The sequence below is a fragment of the Labrus bergylta genome, chromosome 5 (assembly GCF_963930695.1).
Source record: "Labrus bergylta chromosome 5, fLabBer1.1, whole genome shotgun sequence".
Classification (NCBI taxonomy): domain Eukaryota; kingdom Metazoa; phylum Chordata; class Actinopteri; order Labriformes; family Labridae; genus Labrus; species Labrus bergylta.
This window is the reverse complement of record NC_089199.1, coordinates 28,612,598-28,635,421: the sequence shown is the minus strand read 5'-3', so window position 1 is coordinate 28,635,421 and position 22,824 is coordinate 28,612,598. Positions and strand designations below refer to the sequence as shown.

The 22,824-nt window shown below is 40.9% G+C and overlaps 1 protein-coding gene across 1 annotated transcript in view; it reads left to right on the top strand.

The window, feature by feature from the left end:
* LOC109988166 (copine-9) overlaps positions 1-22,824 on the top strand; it is a 143,694-nt gene that overhangs the window by 90,777 nt on the left and 30,093 nt on the right. Inside the window, exons 7-15 of the mRNA XM_065955365.1 lie at positions 5,088-5,151; positions 8,271-8,374; positions 9,144-9,248; positions 11,240-11,281; positions 16,275-16,350; positions 16,660-16,713; positions 16,860-16,921; positions 17,858-17,904; positions 21,408-21,589. Coding sequence (XP_065811437.1) covers positions 5,088-5,151; positions 8,271-8,374; positions 9,144-9,248; positions 11,240-11,281; positions 16,275-16,350; positions 16,660-16,713; positions 16,860-16,921; positions 17,858-17,904; positions 21,408-21,589 — 736 coding nt within the window. The remainder of the gene's footprint in view (positions 1-5,087; positions 5,152-8,270; positions 8,375-9,143; positions 9,249-11,239; positions 11,282-16,274; positions 16,351-16,659; positions 16,714-16,859; positions 16,922-17,857; positions 17,905-21,407; positions 21,590-22,824) is intronic.

Genomic DNA, 22,824 nt, shown 5'->3' with positions numbered 1-22,824 from the left:
TCCAATCAGCTCTGATAATAACAGTAGTAGCTGAGATTTTGCAATATTACATCATAAAAAAAGGTTTAAAAGGTTTAGTAACCATTGTTTTTATGGCAGTGATTGCATCTAGTGTTAGTAATAAGCCCAACAATTAAAGAGCAGAAGTAACTCAATAGAGTATTAAGGTACTAACTTTAAAATCTTTGTCTCAACATGCATGGATTTAACTCCCATCAAGCAAGCTTTTACAAGCAGCAGTGGAAGCCGAGCAGTCACATTCAATCTGACAGTGTTGCATTTACATTCATCTGTTGACCGCTCTGACAGGGATCCCCGAGCACTGCACACGTAGTCAGGAGGCCGATGGCTAGCTGCCCACGTTCCCTGGTGGGAGACCTGGTTGATTGTTGTTTACTCTCCACAAGCACTTGATGGCCTATAGGTTACATAATATGAAAAAACTCAGCTCTGATTCTCAGTCCATTGAGTCAGTTCAAATGTGAAGTGGGTTAAGGTGAGTGTGTGTGTGTTGGACAGGATTGTCTTTGTAAAATAGACTATAATGATCTCTGTGTCAATGGCTAACAAGAGACTTAAAAACCATTAACTGTTAAATCCAGAATCGATGTTGCACTGGTATTTAAGACACAGTCTGTGGGGGTCTTCCTGCTTTATAATTTCATTGCATTCAGCAAAGTCCACAAATGTGCAGTGTCTGCGCAGTTATTTCTAGTACAATCTGTTTTCACCATGTGAAGTCTGCACCACAGATAGCTACCAGTTGGGTCGTTGAGTTCTCAGCCCACAGTGTTGATAGATATGAAGTACAAACTCAGCCAAGAACCTAGATCCATTTAGCCTGAGTTCCACTGCCCACCTCTGCTGGTCCCTTGTTGTCTCCAGTAAGGTTTATCAACTTAACAGTGTACCAGCACTTCCTTTAAATGCAGGATTATGACCTGATGAGGGAGAAAAGAAACAGTCCCAGCAAGCTTTAAACAGTGAAGTGGTTGCTTGCAATACCCGATGAGTTTTCACTCTCGTCATGTTGCATGCAGTGGCAGATTGTGGTGGCTGCACTTGTAGTCATGACGGTGCAGCATTTTTGGTGTCAAAATTTCAGCATATTGTTCGCACTGATGTAAAGGGCGCAGCGCACTTTTTAGATAAAGAATCGGTTTTAAAAGTGCATCTTTTACACCAAATGAAACAGGAAGTATACCTACTTCTGAGTTTCCCTGAAAAATTTAATACAGCATTTCTACTCGACAACAACACTGCACATATGATGCTTTTGGTGCGTTCCATTTGATCTAGGAAGTTGGACATTACGATGTGCCAGTCTAATAGGAATAGGAATAGGAACCCCCTTAAGTTGGAATTCCTTGGAGCAACTTCAGAACCCCGAATTAAAATCCAACATGGCTGCTACATGCATCAACAGTTATGTTTAAAGGCTTTATATGCGATTTTTCTAACTTAAATATAATAGAAATCAAGAATATCCTCTAAAAATAACTCTGTGAGTCATGACTGTCTACAATGGGTGTAACACCCGAGTCCCACTGTCTGTGATGTTTTCAGAGTTTTCAGAGTCCTATCTTCACTTTGTTTACATCGCCCGGACAGCCGGCTGACTCCTCCCCTCGTGTATAAAAGTTGTTTAATTGAGGGACTAGAGAAAAGAAGAATAACATACTGTACTCACTGCTTAACTGTGTTTCTAGATCACGCTCATTTCAGGTAAATTTACATGCAGTGTGAAGATACCAGCATAATAAAGATCGCTAGCATTAGCATGCTAACACAACAATGCAGCGCGAGTTGTTTTGGTTTCATGCTGGTGCTCAAGGGCGACATCTGCTGGATCAAAAAATCACATTTAAAGCCTTTAAGCTGTACATTACATTGTTAATTTGCAACTTGATCAATCACATTGATAGTATTGTGCAAGCTCCGTCTGTAAACATGTGATGTTATTTTCTTAATGTGTTATTATCGTCTCGTATTAGCCAACAAAACAAAGGTTCCCCTTGAGGCGTCCATGTTACTTGTCTGTCTTGTTACCAACTCGCAACTGGAACTCGCAACTGGAGCTCTGACATCCGAGTTCCTAGTTAAATTTAACGCACCATTATTCCCTGAATCTTCCTGTTAAACAACTCGAGTGGAAGTCTTCCAGTTATATTATTTCAGATGAGTTGGGATGTCATCCAGGTAAGTTCTATACAAGGTTTCTTCTTTTACCGTTCAGATCTTACACAGAGGTTGTCTATCCAGTGTTAGAGGGAGCTTCTGGTGGTGACCTTTCAGCAGCAAGATCTCAGTAACATTACATGGCCGCTATATGAACAGTTCTCCTGACACCATGTTAACCTCAAAGAAGACTCTGTTACAGTCACATCCACGCCTCTTCCATCTGGACTACACCTGCTCAGTCTAAGATTTAAGAAGATGTAAGAAGTGTTAACTCTTGCTAGTCACTCATCTGACTATTGTAATGGAATTCTAGGAAGCTAACATCAAATTAAAAATCAAACAAAGAGAGTTTTAAGTTTTGTTTTTTTTGTGGAGTTTTTGGTGTTTTATTGAGCTTGTGTAACATGTGTGGGAGTGGGGACCCACATCAGGCTGTGCAAGATGTGGGAGGAGGACAAGAAATGTGTGGGAAACGTTTTGCTGAAGGACTTGACAAAGACTGACACTCACACACAAACTCACATCCATACACACTTCTATTCGACGACTTCCATCTCGAAGGTATTTTCTTCATCTTTGCCGTATCGATTCCTTAAGTCCTGCTGCGCTCCCGCTCCTGTCAAGTAGCTGCAGCTTTACAACCACTGAGCCTTTAATAGCAGAGTAGCATCAGGAATGGGAATAGGATGCTCAGGGACGAGTGGTCGCGTAACGTGTGTGCCCATGTTTGTGTGTGTGTGAGTGTGTGTGGGGCATGCTGAGGTATCCCCCCTCACATCACGTGACCATGCAAAACTCATTATGGGAGCTCTAGCAGCCCGCAGACGCTCATACATCACTGTTTTGGTAAAGTAGGAGGGTCAGCGGAGATTGATTAAAAAGAAAAGCACGCTGAGAGGGAGGAAGTATTGGGATTGATTTTTGGTTTCAGGTGAAGGTGTCTTGAGTTTTCTTTTACCTGCCCTCTAGCAGCCGGGGTGACGTGACTATATTTACAAATGAGGCGGAGAAATGGACAATAGAGTGAGATGTATACACGTTTCAAGGTCACAGAGGAAAAGACTCTCAAGGAGATGATATTGTGTGTGTGTGTGTGTGTGTAATAATATCCTCTGTGGTTCCCTCCAGCATAATGGATTGTGTGTGTGTGTGTGTATGTGTAGTTTGTTTGTGCCTGCTCATGTGTCACAGATTTTTACGGGTGAACCCCTTGAATCTCAGCCGGCATTTTAATCACAGAACAACATCAGGCCGACCGCTAGCAGCAGCAGCAGCAGCAGCGGCTTCACCTGGATGGAACGAATCACTCGTGTCGTGTTGTGAGGTGGAGTGTGACTCACAAGCCACCGGGAGTTTACAAGTCCATGATGATAAAGGGTTCAAACTTTTTTTTTTCAGGCTTCGGCTTGTCTTGATAATTTTGAATTTTTGTGTCAGCTTGTAATCCTCTCGCACACAGAGTTTGAAATATTCTAGACATGGAAAAGGTGCCGACCACCTGGCAGCTGTGGTGTCACATTTAAGACCGGTTTAGATTGAAGATCAGAGAAATGACCAAATAGTGATGACTAGGATGAAATATGAGCCTCCAATGACAAGGTAATACCACGAGGAGAAGAACACAATATGGCATAAATCAAAGTATCGGACAAATGTTTATTTTGAATTGGGCTGTCAGCGTTAATCCCAATACGATTGAGGTCCGAAATGCTTGCATACATTTTTTTCATTGCATCATCTGCATAAAACACATGCGGTTATAAGGTTATAAGGCCTAAAAGGTCCAGACTGTATTGTTATTGTTGTGATGGTTTGATAAATGTAAGAAAGTCAGACAGACAGAAGGAGAGACGGACAGACAAAGGATTTTGTAGTCTGTAGTCTTTGCGGTGTGTTGAAGTGCAACTTTTTGCAACCCACTCTGAGGATTTGTTGAAATTTGTTGATTTTCTCACTTTCACTTTTCAAGTGCTAATGGACGTACAGGAACAACAGCAGCGTCAAAGAGCTGAAACAGCACCGAGCTGCTGTGGGGATTCCACTTTTCTTTTCTTTTTTTTAAAGAAATTACTTCCGGTCGTGTTTTCTAATCCAGCTGGGTCCATAAATCAACTCTGAATGAAACGTCCAATCTGACCTGAAGAGAAATTAGGAGGCAACAACAGAGCTGGGATCACATAGAATATTGTTCTCAAAGGTCCTGAGCAGAAGTCCTCTTTTTCCTCATCTGTGATCATTGCAGGTGATGAAGATCTGCTCGTGGTTACTTTGGATTGTCACTGTTGCTGTGATTTTAATGTGACTTCGCTGCGTAGAATCAGCAGATTAAAAAGAGTTACCTGAGGGAGAAAAAGGACATAGACTGTATGGACGCCTCTGCTATGATCGCTGTGCATGAAATTTAACAGTTGCATTGTGTTTTCTGATCGCCAGTATGTACTTCTCTGCTCTTTTGTTTATTGTGATTTCAAACTACACATAGATATAGAGGTAAAGATTCCTGCTTCGTCTGCCACATGTGTCATTCTTTTCCCGTCATGTCTTGAAGTCCTCCTGAAATTATCTACGTTCAGGAGTGCATGTGTGAAAACGGCTGTAGCTGAAAGAAACATTCTTGTAAGTGCTTTACTTTATGTAACAGCTGAAACAGACAATGTGGTAGAAATACTGCTTTATTGCTCTACTTTGATTTGTTTTTAGGTATTTTCATTTTTTCCCCAGTTATTGTTTCACACAATGCTTTGAGGCAGAAAATTACCATGACCAATTCCTGCTAACACAAATAACTGCAGGGCAAGTCTTTATTGTTTTTGCAGTTCTCCATTGTTCATGAGTCTCTCTCTCTCTCTCTCTCTCTCTCTCTTGCTCTCTCTCTCTCGTTTTCTCTCTCTCTCTCTCTCTCTCAGTGGGATTCCCGGGAAGAAATGCGGAACCATCATCTTCACAGCCGAGGAGCTCAGTAACTGTCGGGTCAGTATCTGATAATACTCAGGACACTGTGCACCTCCAGGCTTAGACACACACACACACACACAACACACACACACACACACACACACTTTTGGTTATATTAACAGTCCCAGACAGGGGTCAGGAAGTTAAGCACCGCGGTGTGTATCCATGACAGTCACGTTGTGTATTTTCATGTCTTAACTTTTCACAGTGAATTTAAAATAACCGCACAGACGTCAGAATAATTTTGTCATCTGCCTCGAGTGGACGGAAAGTAAATTTGTACTTTTTGCCTTCAAAATGATGATGAGAGCCGCTCATGAATAATTTATCCCACAGCGGCTAAATAATTAGACACTCCAATCAAAGAGAGAAGCACACACACACACACACACACACACACACACACACACACACAACATGCTATTACACAGGGCTTTTTTAACATGCAAACGTATGCAGGTACATTCATGCTGGTGACTGTTTGAATAATCAGGAAGCAGTTTCCTGTAATGTATACACCAAATTAAGTTTAACCTCATAATATATCATGCACATGAAGATGAGGGTTGCATCATCACTGCAGGCTGTATAGCATGAATGATGGTATAGTGAGGACTCCTTCAGGGCTCTGTTTACATTCACATTGGTTAGTTATGGTTCACGAGGTCTGTCTCTGGAAAAACATCGCTGGTTAGTTTATCTTCATGGATGAAATGTCACTCGGACTGAAGGACCTTAACTCTCTGCACAAGACAAGTTCAAGTTCATTTAAAATGACAAAGTATTCCTTGTAATTGATTCAAATGGAACCTCGTACAGCGGCGCCTGAAGGATTCAGTTTTATAGTGCGGACATTAACCATTCCAGTGTGCAGGACACTTTTATCTTCTAGGTTACCAAGTGAGTTACTAGTTACTAGGTTACTAGTGAGAGAGAGAGAGGGAGAGCCAGTGCACTCTCTTTTCCAAACAGGTGTAAAAAAGCTGATGTCACCTGGAGAAGCTGAGGTAACGTGCAGTCACTGATGGAGATATCTGTGATCTTTGATTAATCCCGGACTTCATCATGGACTAGCTGGCTCACTTTTAAGATTTGTTTTTGGGCTTTTTATGCCTTTTTGGAGAAAACAGGACAGTCAGAAATTGGGGAGAGAGAAAGTGGGGAATGATATACGGGAATGGAGCTACAGGTCAGATTGGAACCCAGAACCCTGCTTTCTAGTGCAGACATTAACCATTCCAGTGTGTGTAGGACACTTTTAGCCTCTGTTCATGGGACGGGCGCACAAACCACTAGGCTACGGCTGCAACCTTCCCGTTGTTATGGTCTAAGTGACTGACATGCCTGCAAGATGATATTTTTCTGTGTTATTTATGGTCTTGGTCTTGGTCTTGGTCTTGGTCTTGGTCTTGGTCTTGGTCTTGGTCTCGGTCTTGATTCGGTCCCGATCCCTAAATGTCTCGTCTCGGTCTCAGAGCACTCTGGTCTGGAGTATGTCTTGGTCTCGGTTTGTGTTGTCTTGACAACACTATTTAAAACATTAGAATAGTTTGAATATGATCTATTCCCTACACTTTTACGATTAAGATTTCAAACCAAAAGTTAACACTCTAATGGACATCACCTAGGTATGATCAAAGTGTCTTAAATAAGTGAAATAACTCAGGTTCCTGCTGCATAAATAAAACATCCCTTGGAAACAGAAAAACCCTTTGGACGACCCTTCCATGTTTGTCCTTTTCCTTAACACTGTTGGCAACATTTTGTTATACATACTACTAGTATCAAGTCACATATCACAATCCTTCATGCAAATCAATCTGAAGAGTATGGATCATATAGCCTGATAACTTTTAAACTGTCCCAACAGTCCTAAACATGCAATCACCATGTCTGCAGTCTTATTTCTTATTCTGTAAAAAATGTCCTCCGTCTCGTTAGAAAAGCCGGCCGCTGACCAGGTGGCCAGACGCACACGCCTTATTATACAGTTTGATCTCAAAGGGAGGTCTGCCTTTGAACATTTTGCCCCCTTGACATGTGTGGTTTGCGTAATTTATGGCATGAAAACTACTACTAACTGCTCGTGTCGCTGCTCACTCAAGATCTCAGTGGATATCCCTGTTGATGGTTTGGAGAAATTTCATTAAAAATTCTGTATTACAAAAACTGAATCTGCAGTTTAAAGGGAAAGTTAGTTAATCTTTAAGTGGGGTGGTATGAGGTATTTGTCCATAGTTAGTATTTTGTCACAGCAGGTGCAGGTCAGTGTGGCTCCTTTAATGAGAGACCGGTCAGAGTGTTTGCATGGAAGATATTCCCCGCTTCAGAAGGGGCTGTTTTTACAATTTAATTTAGATAACTTAAAGAAATGTTGGGAGAAAATTCTCAGCACTTCTCTTTTCAGTCGGCAAACCACTTTGATGCACCACGAACATGTGCCTCCGCAATTTGTGTTATCTTACAAGGAAGGTCTAAAAAAAGACATTAACAAGTGGCATCAAGTGCCTATAGTGTGATTATCAGAGTTTTTTCAGAAGCTTGATTGAACAATGATTCAAAGATAAATGCAAAAAATTTACATTAAAGAATATGGCCCGTGAGTGTGTTTGTGTGCTGATATGATTGATTGGATATCTGTCATCAAACTAAAAGCTGATCTTCTATGACTGTAGTATAATGACAGGAATGAGTGAAATTATTTTTTTGTCAGCAGCGAGGGCCAAAAATGTCAAGAAGCACAGCTCTGATCTTTTACAATTCAAAACTTATATTTTTAAATATGAAATCCGAATCTTTGATGTAAATTCAGAACCTTTCTGTGATGTTCTTAACTCCAGCAACAGGCTAAGAGAAACTGTAGGTATTTCCTTCCACTGCGGTCAGACTATCTAACCATCCTGCTCCAAGTAGATCACAAAAAACACTCACACATACTGGATACCATTCACTTTAAACACTCGTGCAATATTATCAAGCCCTCATATCCAGTGTTTTCAGCCCTAATCCAGTCGCTGAGGCTCTTCATGGACTTCAGGCAGTTGTGAGGTCTCAAGGAGAAAGGCTCTTGTGAAGTGAACTAAGCAGAAAACAGTTTTTTTTGCTTTTAGTAAATGAATTGTGTTTTCTTCCAGGACATCGCCACCATGCAGCTCTGTGCCAACAAGCTCGATAAAAAGGATTTCTTTGGCAAGTCTGACCCTTTCCTCGTCTTCTACCGGAGTAATGAGGACGGGACGTAAGTGTGTGTTTTTCTAAGACGTGTGTGTGTCTGTCCTTCAGCTCAGGTGAAACTCTTCTCTTTCTCTGTTGGATTGCGTTGGCTTCATTTTTCAAGACCGGAGGTCGTTCCTAGGCTCACCAACGCCCGCTAGCCTGGGCGGATGTCATAAACCAAGAAGTTGCAGACATATCTGGAAGGGCGACTTTCGCTTTAATTGGGACTTGTGGCTAGCGGAAAAGGAAGCCTTGGCTGGGAATTGTTAAACGCTAACCGCTGGCTAGACTTGAATTAGGGATATGTTTGCAATCGTTCATAGAGCTATATAACTTTGTGTGACATTGGTGATGGGTTCTGAGATTGCTACAATTCTGCCCTCAGACAATTGAATTTACTAGAAATAGTTGAGCGCTACATTAATGGGAGTAATCAAACTTTCTTGCCTGAAACAATGATGTATAGGGAAAGAAATAGTCTGAATAAAAGAAAAGTGAGAAGTGAAATAAGAAACCCCAGTTATGGCGACTCTCCCTCACTTACACTGCAGCCTTCAGTATGTCAGACAGTCCAGGATCAAACCTGTTTGAAACTGTTCTGTACTCCTGCGGTGTATTTCAAGAGCTGCAGAGTCTGGAGGAGCTGTCTGTGGAAACTCTGCCAGAAAGCACAATGTATTACACACATACTCTCTCTACTGTCCGTCCTACCTCCAGTCATTGTGTACTTTTTTTTTAAACTTTCAGAACTGTCCTCCTCACCATGTCGAGCTGTCTATTTGTTTTTTCAGGTTCACCATCTGCCACAAGACCGAAGTAATCAAGAACAACCTGAACCCTGTTTGGCAGCCGTTTACCATCCCTGTCCGAGCGCTCTGTAACGGGGACTATGACAGGTGAGGACACCGATCAGGGGTCAGAGACGCTGCTGCTTTCAAGAGAATCTCATATTATATACTGTATATTTTAAATGATGTTTTCTTCTTTGAGAAACAATAAGTCAAACCAGTGAAAAAACACAAAACACAATATGAGAAATTTTTTTTTTTATGGTTAAAAGCTGGTATTTTTTTCCAGCGCTCATCAGGACTCAAAAGGTGTGCGAGTCGAGCTATGTAGCTACAGCTAACAAAGGTCAAGGTGTTTCTGGGCATTTGCCTCAAATTAAAACAAAGGTTCCTTCTTTCAGTGTGAAACAAATGGATCGAGAAAACACCAAAAAGCAGTTACTGGTCCTAATAAAGTTACACATCTTTCAGCAAAGTTTTATAGGCTAACGGCTAAGCTGCAGCTAACATTAGCTCAGTGTGTTTCACTGATAACTCAAGATTCAGGCAAACCAAGACAGAGTTTTCAAAACAGCTAGCTGCATTCGTTAGTGTTTATTGTGAGTTTCATCTAAACCAGTGATACTCAACTGGTGGGTCGGGACCCAAAAGTGGGTCGCGAAGCCGTTTTGAGAGGGTCGCAAATGTTCGCCCGAAAAAAACCCCAATTGTGTCAAAACGTTTACGGAGAGCTTTTAAAACATGCTTGTTTTATTCAGTATTTTTGTTCTATCATTTCTTTATGTTGTGGTGGTCCAAACCTCCACTTTTTTTCATTAAATAAATCATCAAATTTGTTGAAAAATATCAGAAAATTTGGGTCACAATTTATTATTAAAGTCTTTATATGTGATTTTTCACACTTAAATGGAATAGAAATCAAGTACATCCTCTGAAAATAACTTTGTGAGTCATGACTGTCTACAATGGGTGTAACACCCGAGTCCCACTGTCTGTGATGTTTTCAGAGTTTTTAGAGTCCTATCTTCAGTTTGTTTACATCGCGGAGACGGCCGGCTGACTCCTCCCCTCGTGTATAAAAGTTGTTTAATTGAGGGACTAGAGAAAAGAAGAATAACATACTGTACTCACTGCTTAACTGTGTTTCTAGATCACGCTCATTTCAGGTAAATTTACATGCAGTGTGACGATACGAGCATGATAAAGATCGCTAGCATTAGCATGCTAACACAACAATGCAGCGCGAGTTGTTTTGGTTTCATGCTGGTGCTCAAGGGCGACACCTGCTGGATCAAAAAATCACATATAAAGCCTTTAAGAAGTTGGTGGTGGGTCCTGAGGCTAGATCAGTTGAGAACCTAAATCTAAACCATGATCTGCTGCTGAATCTACTGACCTCTCAATATGTCTTTAGTTTGTCAAAATTAAAGTTCCTTAATGCAAAGGCCTGCTGAATATCACGAGAGGTTGGACTCTTTGGTGGTCAGAATAATGCCAGCAGTCGGCCGTGATGTCACTCTCAGGCCAGTGCTGGTGTTATTGAGACCAACATAGAAACACTGCAGCAACAACCTTACAAATCTCTGAACTGTTGTTCCTGCACTGGCCGTAAAACAATCTCTATCTCAGATCAAATCACATTCATGTTTTTAAACCTTACATTCAAATCTTAATTTTTGGACGACAGCCTAAACACCAAGTCAGAATTTTGTTCAGATATTAAAAGAAACAGAGGGACACTCACATGCCTCATGCCTCGAAGACAACAAATATCATCAAAAGTAAACTGAGCTATTTGTGAACATGCTCAGTGTGATTGTGGCACATGTCTTTAAACCCTCTTTTTCAATATTCATCACAATTATTTAGGCTACTGGCAGCTCTTTTATATCATGTCTTTGTGTTGCATTTAAAGTGTTCAGCAACTTTCAGTGAATTTCAAGAAAAACATCATCTTCCTCACTTCCCTGTGTCGATGTCTCTCCTCTTCCTCTCTGACGCTTCTCTTTCTCACCCTCCTGCCCTCTCTCCTCTCTGTGAATCTCACCTCTGCCTCGTTTATCTCCTCCCTCCCACCCTCTCGTCTCACCTCCCTCCAGGACGGTCAAGGTGGACGTTTTTGACTGGGACAGAGACGGGAGGTAAGTTCTCACTCTCACTCTTTTCTCACTTACTTTTTATTTTCTTTTTTCATTTTCAGCTCAAGATTGAATCCCTCAAATGTCACACCTTCTTCTGTCCTGGGGCCGATTTTCTGTCATATTATATATGATATGAGAAAGCTCCACCCGCCTGGCCTGCACCAGTTGATGAATCAAATGATATTTATAAGCTGAGTGGAGTTGACCTGAAGGTGACAGCAGGTTACTATCTGGGTTTCCTGGGCTTAATTGGAAACCTCATATGGGACTTTTGTGTCACTTCTTTCCATAAAGTGAAGTTAAGATTCATTTGATATTCATGTGGTATTTTTATAAATCCCCAGTCCCAGATTTCCAAATCCTTATCCTGCGATCTGCAAGACAGGAGGAGACTCAAAGCAAATGTTTGTCTGTCATTGTTCCAGTAAAGTCTTTCAATCTGACACCGTCATCAGGCGCTAATTCTTTTGCATATTTGAGCAGTCAGTCTCTTTTTCGGGGTTGTTAAGAGAAGCTTTGTCTTTGTACAGTAGGGTACATCGCACCTAACTTCTAAAGGCAAGTAATTAGAAGAGATTTCAGGCATTAACTTTGAAACTGGGACATGATTGTGTCAAAATAAACTCCTGTGTAATCACTCAGCCTGTGAGTGCATGAGCTCGGAGACTGTCGTTTAACCCAGCATGAGAGCTGTGTGTTCTCTGTCTGTCTCTGACTATTAGTTTGCATAGATCTCATGTGCTTTACATGGGTTTTTACGACCACAAAGAAGTTGGGACGTTGTGTAAAATGTTCATAAAAACAGAATATGACTGCTGTGGATCATTGGTAGTTCAGGGGTTCGATTCCCAGCTCCTGCAGTCACATGTCGATGTGTCCTTGAGCAAGAAACATAACACCAAATTGCTCCGTCTGTTTTTTTTTTTGTTGTGAAGATTTTTTTTTTTTGACTACAGAAGAAATGTTCTCTTCATCCTCAGTGATGGCTGTCAGTGGAAAAAGTACAACACACACCTCAAACTCTACATTCTCATTTAAAGGTACTGAATCATTTAAAAGTCCTAAACCAGTGCCACCTTTTCTTTGAACAGCAAACACTTTTGACCTTTAGTTTGAAGGTGGAAAATGTAATTTTCTCTAAAATAAAAATAAACCCTACTGCGCCATACACAGACGAGAACCTTTTTTTATACACTCAGTATTCCTTAAAGGTCACATATTATACAAAATACACTTCACCATGTTTTTCTAACTCTAATATGTGTCCCTAGTCTGTCTATAAACCCCCCAATGATGAGAAAAGTCCATCCTCTCCGTCTTTTGTCTGCTCCACTCTTCAGAAAATGTGTGCTCAAACAGGCCGTTTGGAGATTTTCCCTTCATGACATCACAAAGGGCAGTAGCCCCTCCCCCAGGTGGGTGACAATCCCACAGCTAGGTGTTTGTTCTGCCCTCTGAGTCTGCCTTCTCACCGTAAACAAGAGGACATGGAGCAAGAAAGCCTGAGCCACCCAAGCCCTTCCAGAGAGGGGGCGTGGTCAGACACAGCTCATTTACATATTTAAAGGTACAGACACAGAAACAGCCTGTTCTGAGCAGGGCTGAAATAGAGGGGTTTATAGACATGATCAAATACAGGATCAGAGTGGATTTAGAACAAGAATCTTCACACACACGTTTTGTAGAGCTCTGAGACTTATTCAAACTCAAAGGAGGAGAATATGTGACCTTTAAGAATGTAACTGCTTAAACTGAATGTTAAATGTAGATGTCATTGTCTTATGACATGCAAGAAGGAAGATGCTTTAACACTTATTATCACTCACAACCTTCTTACACTTATTGTATGTCTTCTTTCGTCTCCCGTGCTCTATTTCATTCTTTTCTCAGACTGTCTTTATTTATCCACACATGTTCTTCATGACTGCTTTGTTTCAGTTTTCTCTCCTCCCCCCTCTCTTATATTTTACCCTCCTTTTCCGCCCATTGGGAGATGCTCCTGGAGGATTTCCCTTTAAATACCAGCATTAAACAGGCAGTGTAGCTTCAGGTGATGCACTGAGCTGCAGAGATAATCTGAGGGCATGCAGGAGATGATATTTATCAGTGAGAGGATGCTACAGGGTATTGTTTTTTTTTTTTTTTTTCATGTTGAGATGGAAAATAATGCGTCGAGCTGATGAAAATCTCATTTTTCTGAGGGGCCAGAGTTTCACGTGGGTCACTGTTGTATTGCAGATGTAGTAATGCAACAGATGTAGGGTTCTCTTCTTTCTAGGGTTCTTCTTCTCCTTTGGACTTACATAGATTTATTAATTACATCAAAATGAATGAAATGTTGAACATTAAACAGAGGAGAGGTCAATCTGAAAATAAAATGCCTTTTTACTGAAAAGATCATGAAATAAAAAGATGAGATGGAAGTGTGCTTATGTTTTCTTATCTAGTGACAGTGCCCCCTACAGGGACGTGTTTTTATCAGGACTACTTTGTACACAAAAAGGAACAGACACTCCAAGAGTCAAGGTGTTTCAAAAATAGGAATAGTAGGAATCTGTGACAGTAAACATCAAATTAATCAAGCACAAACCTTTGTTTACTTTATACTTTTTAAAAATGTATTTAATCTATTTTAGAGACAGGACAGTGGATTCAGAGAGAGAGAGAGAGTGGGGAATGACAAGTGGAAAAGGGGCCACAGGTCGGATTTGTAACCGGGCTGCCCGCTCTTGAGGAGATAAGCCTCTGAACATGGGGCACGCACACCAACAAGTCGGCTAATGGCACCCCACTTTCTGCTTCATTAATCCCAGAGGGGGAAATTCAAGTGTTTGCACTCTGTTATTGAGAGACATGCTACTCCAACAACAAAGGCCTGAAATACAGACATGCACAAACTGGACCTGTGGACATGCATTAATGAAGAGATGTCAGACTGGGGCTGCTACACAGGGAGCAAACCAGAGCTGTTGGGTTTTCTTTGCCTTGCTAAAGGGCACCACGGCAGTACTCAGGAAGTGACCTGGCACCTCTCCAGCTACCAGACCAGCCACCATATTTTGGTCCTTACTGGAACTTGAAACAGTGATCCTCGGGTTCCCAACCCAAGTCCCTGCAGACTGAGCTGCTGCTGCCCCCAGTGGACGTTTTGTGTGAAAGTTAAAGCTATCATGATAACGTCCACACTGTGAGTGGAATGAAAATCTTGTCTTTTGATCCATGGTGTTGCGTGTGTTGGATGTTTAATGAATACAGGAGTTAAAGCTTTAAATGCTGCCATGCACAACACTCAATCACTGATTGATAGAGATTGTTTGATTAGGGTTAGCGTTAAAACTCCCTGCTCAGCATTACACTGCCTTTTAAATATGGAGACCAGAAGAGCTGAAAACAATCCTAACTTTTTAATTTACACTTTATAGTCAGATTGTCAGATACAGACAGTCTCCAGCTGTGTGTTTCTGTTTTGATTCACACTAAAAGTTCCTGAAAAGTTGAAGAGTCTGAAACCTCAATGGCTTTGGATGAATGGCTACATATTGTTTTGGATTATAATTATCCCACTGTTACTATCACGGCTTTCCACGTGACAGAAAGAGCTTCAAGAAAAGTAAGGCCTATTTATAATTTGTGTGGGACCGGAGCTGCAACTCCTTCTTGAGTGTTCTGCTGCTGCAACACTTTCAGCATGAACATCAACTTCATTAACAAATTAGACCGACGTGTTTCGGCTTGTGGTCTTCATCAGGGTCATGAGCGCAGTTTAGCATTGAAGACCTGAAACACGTTGCTCTAATTTGTTAAAGAGCCCATATTCTGCCCTTTTTGGGGTTCTTATATTTAATCTATGTATCTACTTTTGTACGTTCACAATAGATAAAGTCTGAAGAAAGTGTCTGTTTTCATGTACTGCTCCTCCTTGCTCCCTCTACAGCCTCTGAGTCCGTCAGCTACACTCTGTTGAGCCCACACTGTTAGACCCCACGTGGGCCAAGTCTGCTCTGATTGGTCTGCCGATCCGCTCTGTCGTTATTGGTCAGTTGTTCAGCACGCGTCTCGGAAATTTCAACATGAGCTGCTGGGCTTGCCACAACGAGCCAATGGGCTTAGATCAGTGATCTCACACTGACAATGACGCCGCACTGACACATTTTTATCGAGGGGGGCTAGAACCGAGCGTTACATGTGGCTAATGCTGCAGCTAACGGGAGGACGTAGGAGAAGCCGCGTTTCCGCAGACTTTGAATTTTTGCACATAGATGTGCCTAAACATGCACAGGACACTTGGAAAACACACTAAAGAGCATATAAAACCAGAAAAAGAAGAATATGGGACCTTTAATAGAGTTGATCTTCATACTCTAACTGTTGCTGGACCTTTCACTCTTCATGCACTTTGGTAGAGTTGTGCCAGAAAATGTCAGAACTGAACTGGGGAAAAAGGAGTGTAAGTTTGCTGCTCCCTTTACTTGGAACGAGTTACAAACAAAGCTGGGACTTAACGAGCTGCTCTGATTGGATGCTTTTAAGAAGATGTTAAATGACCTGGAGGCAGACAAATGACACATCTGGCTGCAGTTGTTCTACCTGATGTGTTTGTGGATGATTTTGACAGATTTAATATTTGTGTCTTTTAATGTCTAATGATGTATTTTTGTATTTATATGTTTGGCTGCTCTTTGTTTGTGTGAAACTCTGTTAATTGTGCTGCCGCCTGTCTCGACCAGGACACTCTTGAAATGAGATTTTTAATCTCTATGAGTTTCTTTCCTGGTTAAATAAAGGTTAAATAAAAAAAAATACCTACTTTCCTTCTCAATTGTTCTGCTGCAAAATAGTGCTGGAAAATAGTGAATGCATTAATTGTATGTTTTCTGTAAACGTTTACAAATCCTGCAGCATGCTCTGATTTTGGTTCAGTTATCTTTGCTATCTTAAACATGTTTCTGATGTAGTAAAACTGTTCTCCTCTCCCGATCAATCTTTCCTCCAGCCATGACTTCATCGGAGAGTTCACCACCAGCTACAGAGAACTGTCCAGAGGCCAAAGCCAGTTCAACGTCTACGAGGTAAAAGTTGTCGTAGTGAATCAGCAAATAAAGAAAAAGGAATCCAACTTTCCTCAATGTGTAAAGGATATAAAAAATTCAACCATTTTCTTTTTTTTGAGCTTGCAACAACATCACCCCTTCGCTGACAGTGTTATATATTATTCATCCAGGTAATAGTTTGCATTATAAATTATAGCACATCTTTGAACAGTTTATCATTACCTACCAACCCGAAACATGCTGACGTGAGCGTACTGTCGACACATTCCTGCTCAGACATATACGCTTTGAAAACTGATTTGTTGTTTTCCTGTTTTTGTGGTCAAGGTGTTGAACCCTAAAAAGAAAGGCAAGAAGAAGAAATATGTCAACTCGGGGACGGTAAGACTTGTTGTGTCAGCAGATGATGAATGCAGAGGACACAAGACGTGCAGTATTTAACATCAGCCTCCTTATGATGCTCTTTATCCTTTGCTCTCTCTCTCTCTCTCTCTCTCTCTCTCTCTGTCTCTCTCTCTCTCCTCTAGGTGACTCTCCTGTCCTTCAAAGTGGAGTCAGAATACACGTTTGTCGACTTCATCAGAGGAGGGTAAGAGCTCAGAGTCCGGTCATGGCTCCCATAGTCAGATCACAAACACTTTGGTCCGTTGGTTTTTATGGAGTAGGAGTGCAAACTAAAGGTAAAATTGATGACTTTTGAGAAGATACCCCGTAGATGTCGTTCTTTAGCACCGGTCTCTCAAATCAAAACAAAGCTTTCCCTTCAGCGCACCGCCTCCCCTCATCCTCCCTTAGTGGTTAAACTTGTAAATCAAATATATTTATAGATATTATCATTTAACTTGAAAGTACAGAAAGCAGGCCTGTGCCGGACTAAGGGTTTACATGGTCGAGTCTGATTCGTCAGATTTAGCCTTCAGTCTACTGACAGTTGAAAGTTTTATTGTTTTTTGAGCTCATTGATCCACATTCTGATTTAAGTTTAACCACATCATTAAATACCAGTTGATTCTGACAGGACATCGTTTTTCTAGCTTAGTTTGCATTTAACGATATTACACATGTCCAATACAGCAGACACACAAACTGACGGCCTTGTGTGTGTGGGCGGTCCAAGTTTCCGAGTTGGGAAGACGTTCTTCCGACTTCAGTGTGTTCACATGATTTCAGTACGGAAGTCTGACCAACGAAATCGTTGATTACTCGGCTCTTTGGGATCAGCCCTAAAACAAAGAACATGTTATGTAGTTGTAAGATTAAAACCAACATACTTAGACGATGTTCTGCCTGAAGTAGTCTAAAATAAAGACGTGGCGGGGGACAGCGATTATTAATGAAGAAACATATTGTTTCAATCAGTGAGCAGATCCCCTGCCTTGTTCTTTATAGTGACAGCAGTGAGCCACTGATGAGTTTTTCCGTCTAGTCTGAGCAGCTGTGAATGTGCTCCCATCTGGTGATGCTGGCACAGAACTAACATCTCTGTTTCTTTTGAACGATGCTGATGTTCTCCATCTCTTTCCAGAACACAACTCAATTTCACTGTGGCCATAGACTTCACAGCATCCAACGGTACGGCAGCTTTTTTACATCTTTTCTGCATGCAGGAAGTGTCCACACGTCTGTGTTGTGCTTGTCACAGATATCACTTCCACTGTCCTCTCTTATGGGTTGATTTTCATTTCGGTTTGTCCTCTTTAATATATCTGCAGTAAATGATCTTCACTGAGCAACTTTCTTAGCCAAATACATCTTTGACAAATGCTTAATTTCTCACATATAAGTCAATGTATCCATTACTGATAGTAGAGTGGCTTTGGAGAAAATGTTTGATTGCAACATTCACATCACATATATCACAGCCAAGGTATAAATAACTTAATGTCCACTGTGGTTGATTATTTTTGTGTCCTCTAGGACTTTGTTAGCGCAGAAATCATTTAACAAATGCATCAAAACGATCATAAGTCACATTTCAGGAAAAAACATAGGAGGTGGACCCAATTCCAGAAACCATGCATTATTTGTTTAAACCAAAAGTCAAAAGTCAAAAACAAGGCTGACTTCTAAAAATGTCCAACTAAAAATAATCCCAGGAATCCACGGGGAATCATAAGGAGAGAAACTGGAAAGATGACGACCAACATAGACTGACAACTAACAAAAATATTTATTTACCAAGAACAAGGTAAAAGGCAAACAAAAACGAAAACAAGGAGCCGTCAGGAAAAACAAAAGAACCACTAGTATCCGTCTGGCATGCAAAAAATCTAACAATGAACTGACAACCAGAGGGCGGGAACACTGAGACTAAATCCAGGAGTAATAAGACACAGGTGAGACTAATGACACAGGTGAAGACACTGAGGGCAATCAAACAGGAGGGAAACACACAGAGGCAGGAAGAAATACAAGAAACACTCCGAACTATAAAATAAATCAGGAAACACTGAAGAAACACTGAGAACTCAAGACTGTAACAAAACTAGAACAGAGAAACATTAAAAATTAAAACTGGAAGAAAAAACAGACTAAACTAGGAAACATTAAGACAAAAAAACATAAAGGAAACAAGCAACACTAGACAGGAAGAAGATTAAAACAAGGAAAGCTAAACTCTGAAATAGACAAAAATACTAAACTAAATAAGACTTTATCACTCCTTTCAGAATGTCACTGGTTTTAAATAGTCACCATAAAGTCAAAATAAAGCAAAGTGTAATTAAAGCAGTTGAGAAGTCTTGTTTTCGTTTCCATCATGGTGGCCCTGTTGCATTTACTCTCTAAAGAAGAATCCCCTTCCTCAATTCAAAACCTTTATTTTAGCTGGAAAGACACTGAGGGCTCCGTCATTTACAGTGACATCGAGCTCTCAGTGGAAAAGCGGGGACACAAAAAAAAACAACGCTGAAGTAACGGACGTAGCCACAGAGTCCGACAACAACTTTTTAATGAGAAAATGTACCTTTATAGCAATGCTATGTGTAGTTCAACAGAATGACAATATCAACAAAAGAGCGGCGAACAACATACTGACAAAATGAAAACGTAATGCAGTGGTTTCATTACGTGCACGGAGATCGTAGTGGTCGCGTGCAGACACTCAATGCACCGTGCAGCAGTCACAGGATATAAACGTCACTCCCCCCTCCCATTAGCTCGAGGTGAATTCTCCGGATAATATCCTGCTGCGTTCTCACAACAGCTCACTCGGACTTGCTGCGCAACAAAAAACCACTCGGTGGTCTGGCAGGAGAAACTCCAGGGGAAGTCCAAACTAAAAAATGTGGCTGTTTGCGTTCACACATACAGCTCCTCCAGGGAATATCAGAAGCTTTTCAGGAGATTTCTGCAAGTGTGAAAGCATTGTTAGTGAATCAGGCCCTCAATGTGAAACTTTGCTGGTTAAGAAATGTACACAAGCTGTTTCTGACTGCTTCTACTGCTTCCTCATAATCCACTCTACAGTATTCTAAAGTTACGCTGATGATGTATTAATATTCTTGCTGTGAGTTTGGCTGCTTGTGCAGGTCATATAGAGACAGCTCTACTCGAGCGATCCATTACTGGTTTCAAACTCTCCACATAATTCAAACAGAGCTGCAGAATGAGACTCACATCCATATAAGCCCTTCAATCTACCGAAAGGAGAATGCAGCGAAAGGCTATATATATGAGCTGAATAAGTAAGCACTCAGTATCAGTATCCATGGTGATAGGTGTTTTAGTCCTCATGGTGGTTTTCTTTTCCTTATTATTGTCACTCTGTCCACCTATACTGCAGACTTCATTATATGCAAGCGAGTTGACAGAGATGAGTTATAGAGCTGTACTCAGATTTTCTTCAATCAGGCACAAAAAGTCCTCCAGCAGTGGATATCTTTACACCAGGAGACCTGCTGACATCATGTGAGGCATGTCATTCTGCTGAAAAATACCAGAGACATACAATCAAAGCCCTGGAAGGAGCTAGTTATTTTGCCACACTGCTGTAATCTGAATTCAGAGTTAATATTAACAGACGATATATTTATCCACTGAGTGAATTTAGAGTGAAGGCCATGACGGATATTTTGGTGCATATTTGTTGAGTTTGTGTATCAAATGTAAGATGTGTTGGCGGTAAAAAGTTAGTGAAAAAACTTGTCTTCTTTAGGATTTAATAAATTAATAATAATGGCATAATAACTTAATTTATAACACCTTCAAAAACAGATGTTTGAAAAGTGCTTTGACGGACAAAGCAAAGGCATGAACTCGTCAACACATCAACAGTCAGGCCAAACAAAGAGAAGTCTGCAGAAAAATAATAAAAAGGCAAATACAAGAAACAAGAAAAGATACTACAGGCCGGTCTCAAAAGGCGGTTCAGGCTATGAAGCAATTAAACAATTAAAGAAAATTAAAAACTCAAGAGATCACATCACAGGTAATAAAAACACAACTGAAGATGAAAAACGAGTGAAATCAAAGAAAGCTGGTTAATGTAAAAAAGCAACAGAGGACAGAAGAGTCAAATATGAGAAGAAGGATTAAGAACAGATAAGAAGATTAAGAGCAATTAAAGGACTAAAGGAGAGGATACAAGGCTTGATGAGGAGTCTTATTATTTTTGGCTGTAACTGTTTGGGCCCCGTTTTAGACATTTCAAAAGTGATGCAAAGGAAAAAAAAACACAAAAATATTTGACCACTTTTAGCGTATTTTATTGAATATTCTGTTTATTTTCAATGCAAACACAAGCGATGTGCAGAAATGAAATTGAAAATGAAATGAAAATTCAGACCAAAACTCAAACACGTGGCTTCCTGTTTTATGGCTGAATTGATTGTTGTTTATGAAAAGGTAATGTTAATGCATGAAAAAGGTTCAGAGTGATAATAAATATTAGGTGATACATCAGTCTTCTTCATTTGCCATTGATGTAAACTGCAGAGAAATTCCCCTTATCAGATCAAAGACAATTCATCTTCATCTTCAGGTTTTATAAGACCTTTATAATTTAAGATCCTGTTGCTTTGTGTGTGCGCGTGTGTGTGTTTGATGTGGTGTGTGTGTTTGTCCTCTCTCTCCAGGTAACCCCTCTCAGCCCACCTCGCTGCACTACATGAGTCCGTACCAGATGAATGCGTATGCCATGGCTCTGAAGGCCGTGGGAGAGATCATCCAAGACTACGACAGTGACAAACTCTTTCCAGCGTACGGCTTTGGAGCTAAACTTCCCCCAGACGGCAAAATCTCCCACGCCTTCCCCCTGGTAAGAAACACTCAAAAAGCTGTTTTCACAAAATGCAAAGGAGAAGAATGTGGCTGTTTGCGTTCACATATACAGCTCCTCCGGGAAATATAAGTTTCCCAGGAGTTTTCAGCATGAAGTGTGAAAGCCCTATAAGAGACAATGAAGTGTAGTTTTGTTTTCAAATGAAATCCAGTGAAAAGGTACTTCTGTTTTTGGACTGGATACTGGAATCTTCCATCCAATCTACAAGTGTTTTTCCCAAGCGCACGTCCGTCTGCAATAGCAGGGAAGCAAGTGAACCTAAACTGGCTTTTTTAACAAATTCTGTATTTTTGGTCTGACCTTTGGCAGCTCTTTCCAAACCACTGCCTGGATGGGAAATGTGTCCATCTGTCGTTTGAAAGGTTTCGATGACTGCTGACCCATATCTCTGTTGCCACAGCAGCAGCCGACATCGTGCTTTACACACACACACACACACATGCAAAAAAGGAGAGATCTCAGACAGACACAGTAATCAATGAGCTGGTTGATGTATTGGAGTGCTGAGCAGCTAAAGAGCTACACATTTATCTGCAGACGTCTGTGGAGTAAAGAGAGTTTATAGAGAGTTCCTATTCGATTTATCAGGTGAATACAGAGATGTGATTTATCTCGAATACACCGTTAAGAATAAGCAGAACAATGTGAGGATGAAGAGGGAACAATTACACATCAGTTTGGCACACTGATGCATATGACTCTATGTCCTGTTTCTTATCATGGATTGAGAGCCAGTGTTCAGCTTGCTCTCCAAACAGCCCGACAAATGAATGAAGTGTTTTTAGATGCACATTTCAAAAAATGTTGTAGAAGGGAAATATCCAGAGTGCTTTGTCATCTGACACTAACATGAAACATGGCCACTTGAAATGTATCTGGGGCAAAACAGGCAACTATCCCTTCGTCCTAAATACAGTTTAAACCAAGAGTCAACAACCGGTGTGAAAAAATGAAGCCGCTGTGAAACTGCAAAATCATGCAGTTCAACAAGTGTCCACTAGAGGCTTGCTGCTGAAGTACCAGAAGTCACATACCGCATTCAAAACAGCCAGCAGAAATTAACATGTTTACAGCCTGGTACAAAAAAGAAAGAGGTCTGATTAGCTCATGTCTCTATCGACGTGTTGTCCATTATTAGGTGTGTAGCTGACCTGACTGACAAGCGGGCACGATATAACGGTTTGTCAAGAGGCTTAAGACCCTCCTTAGCT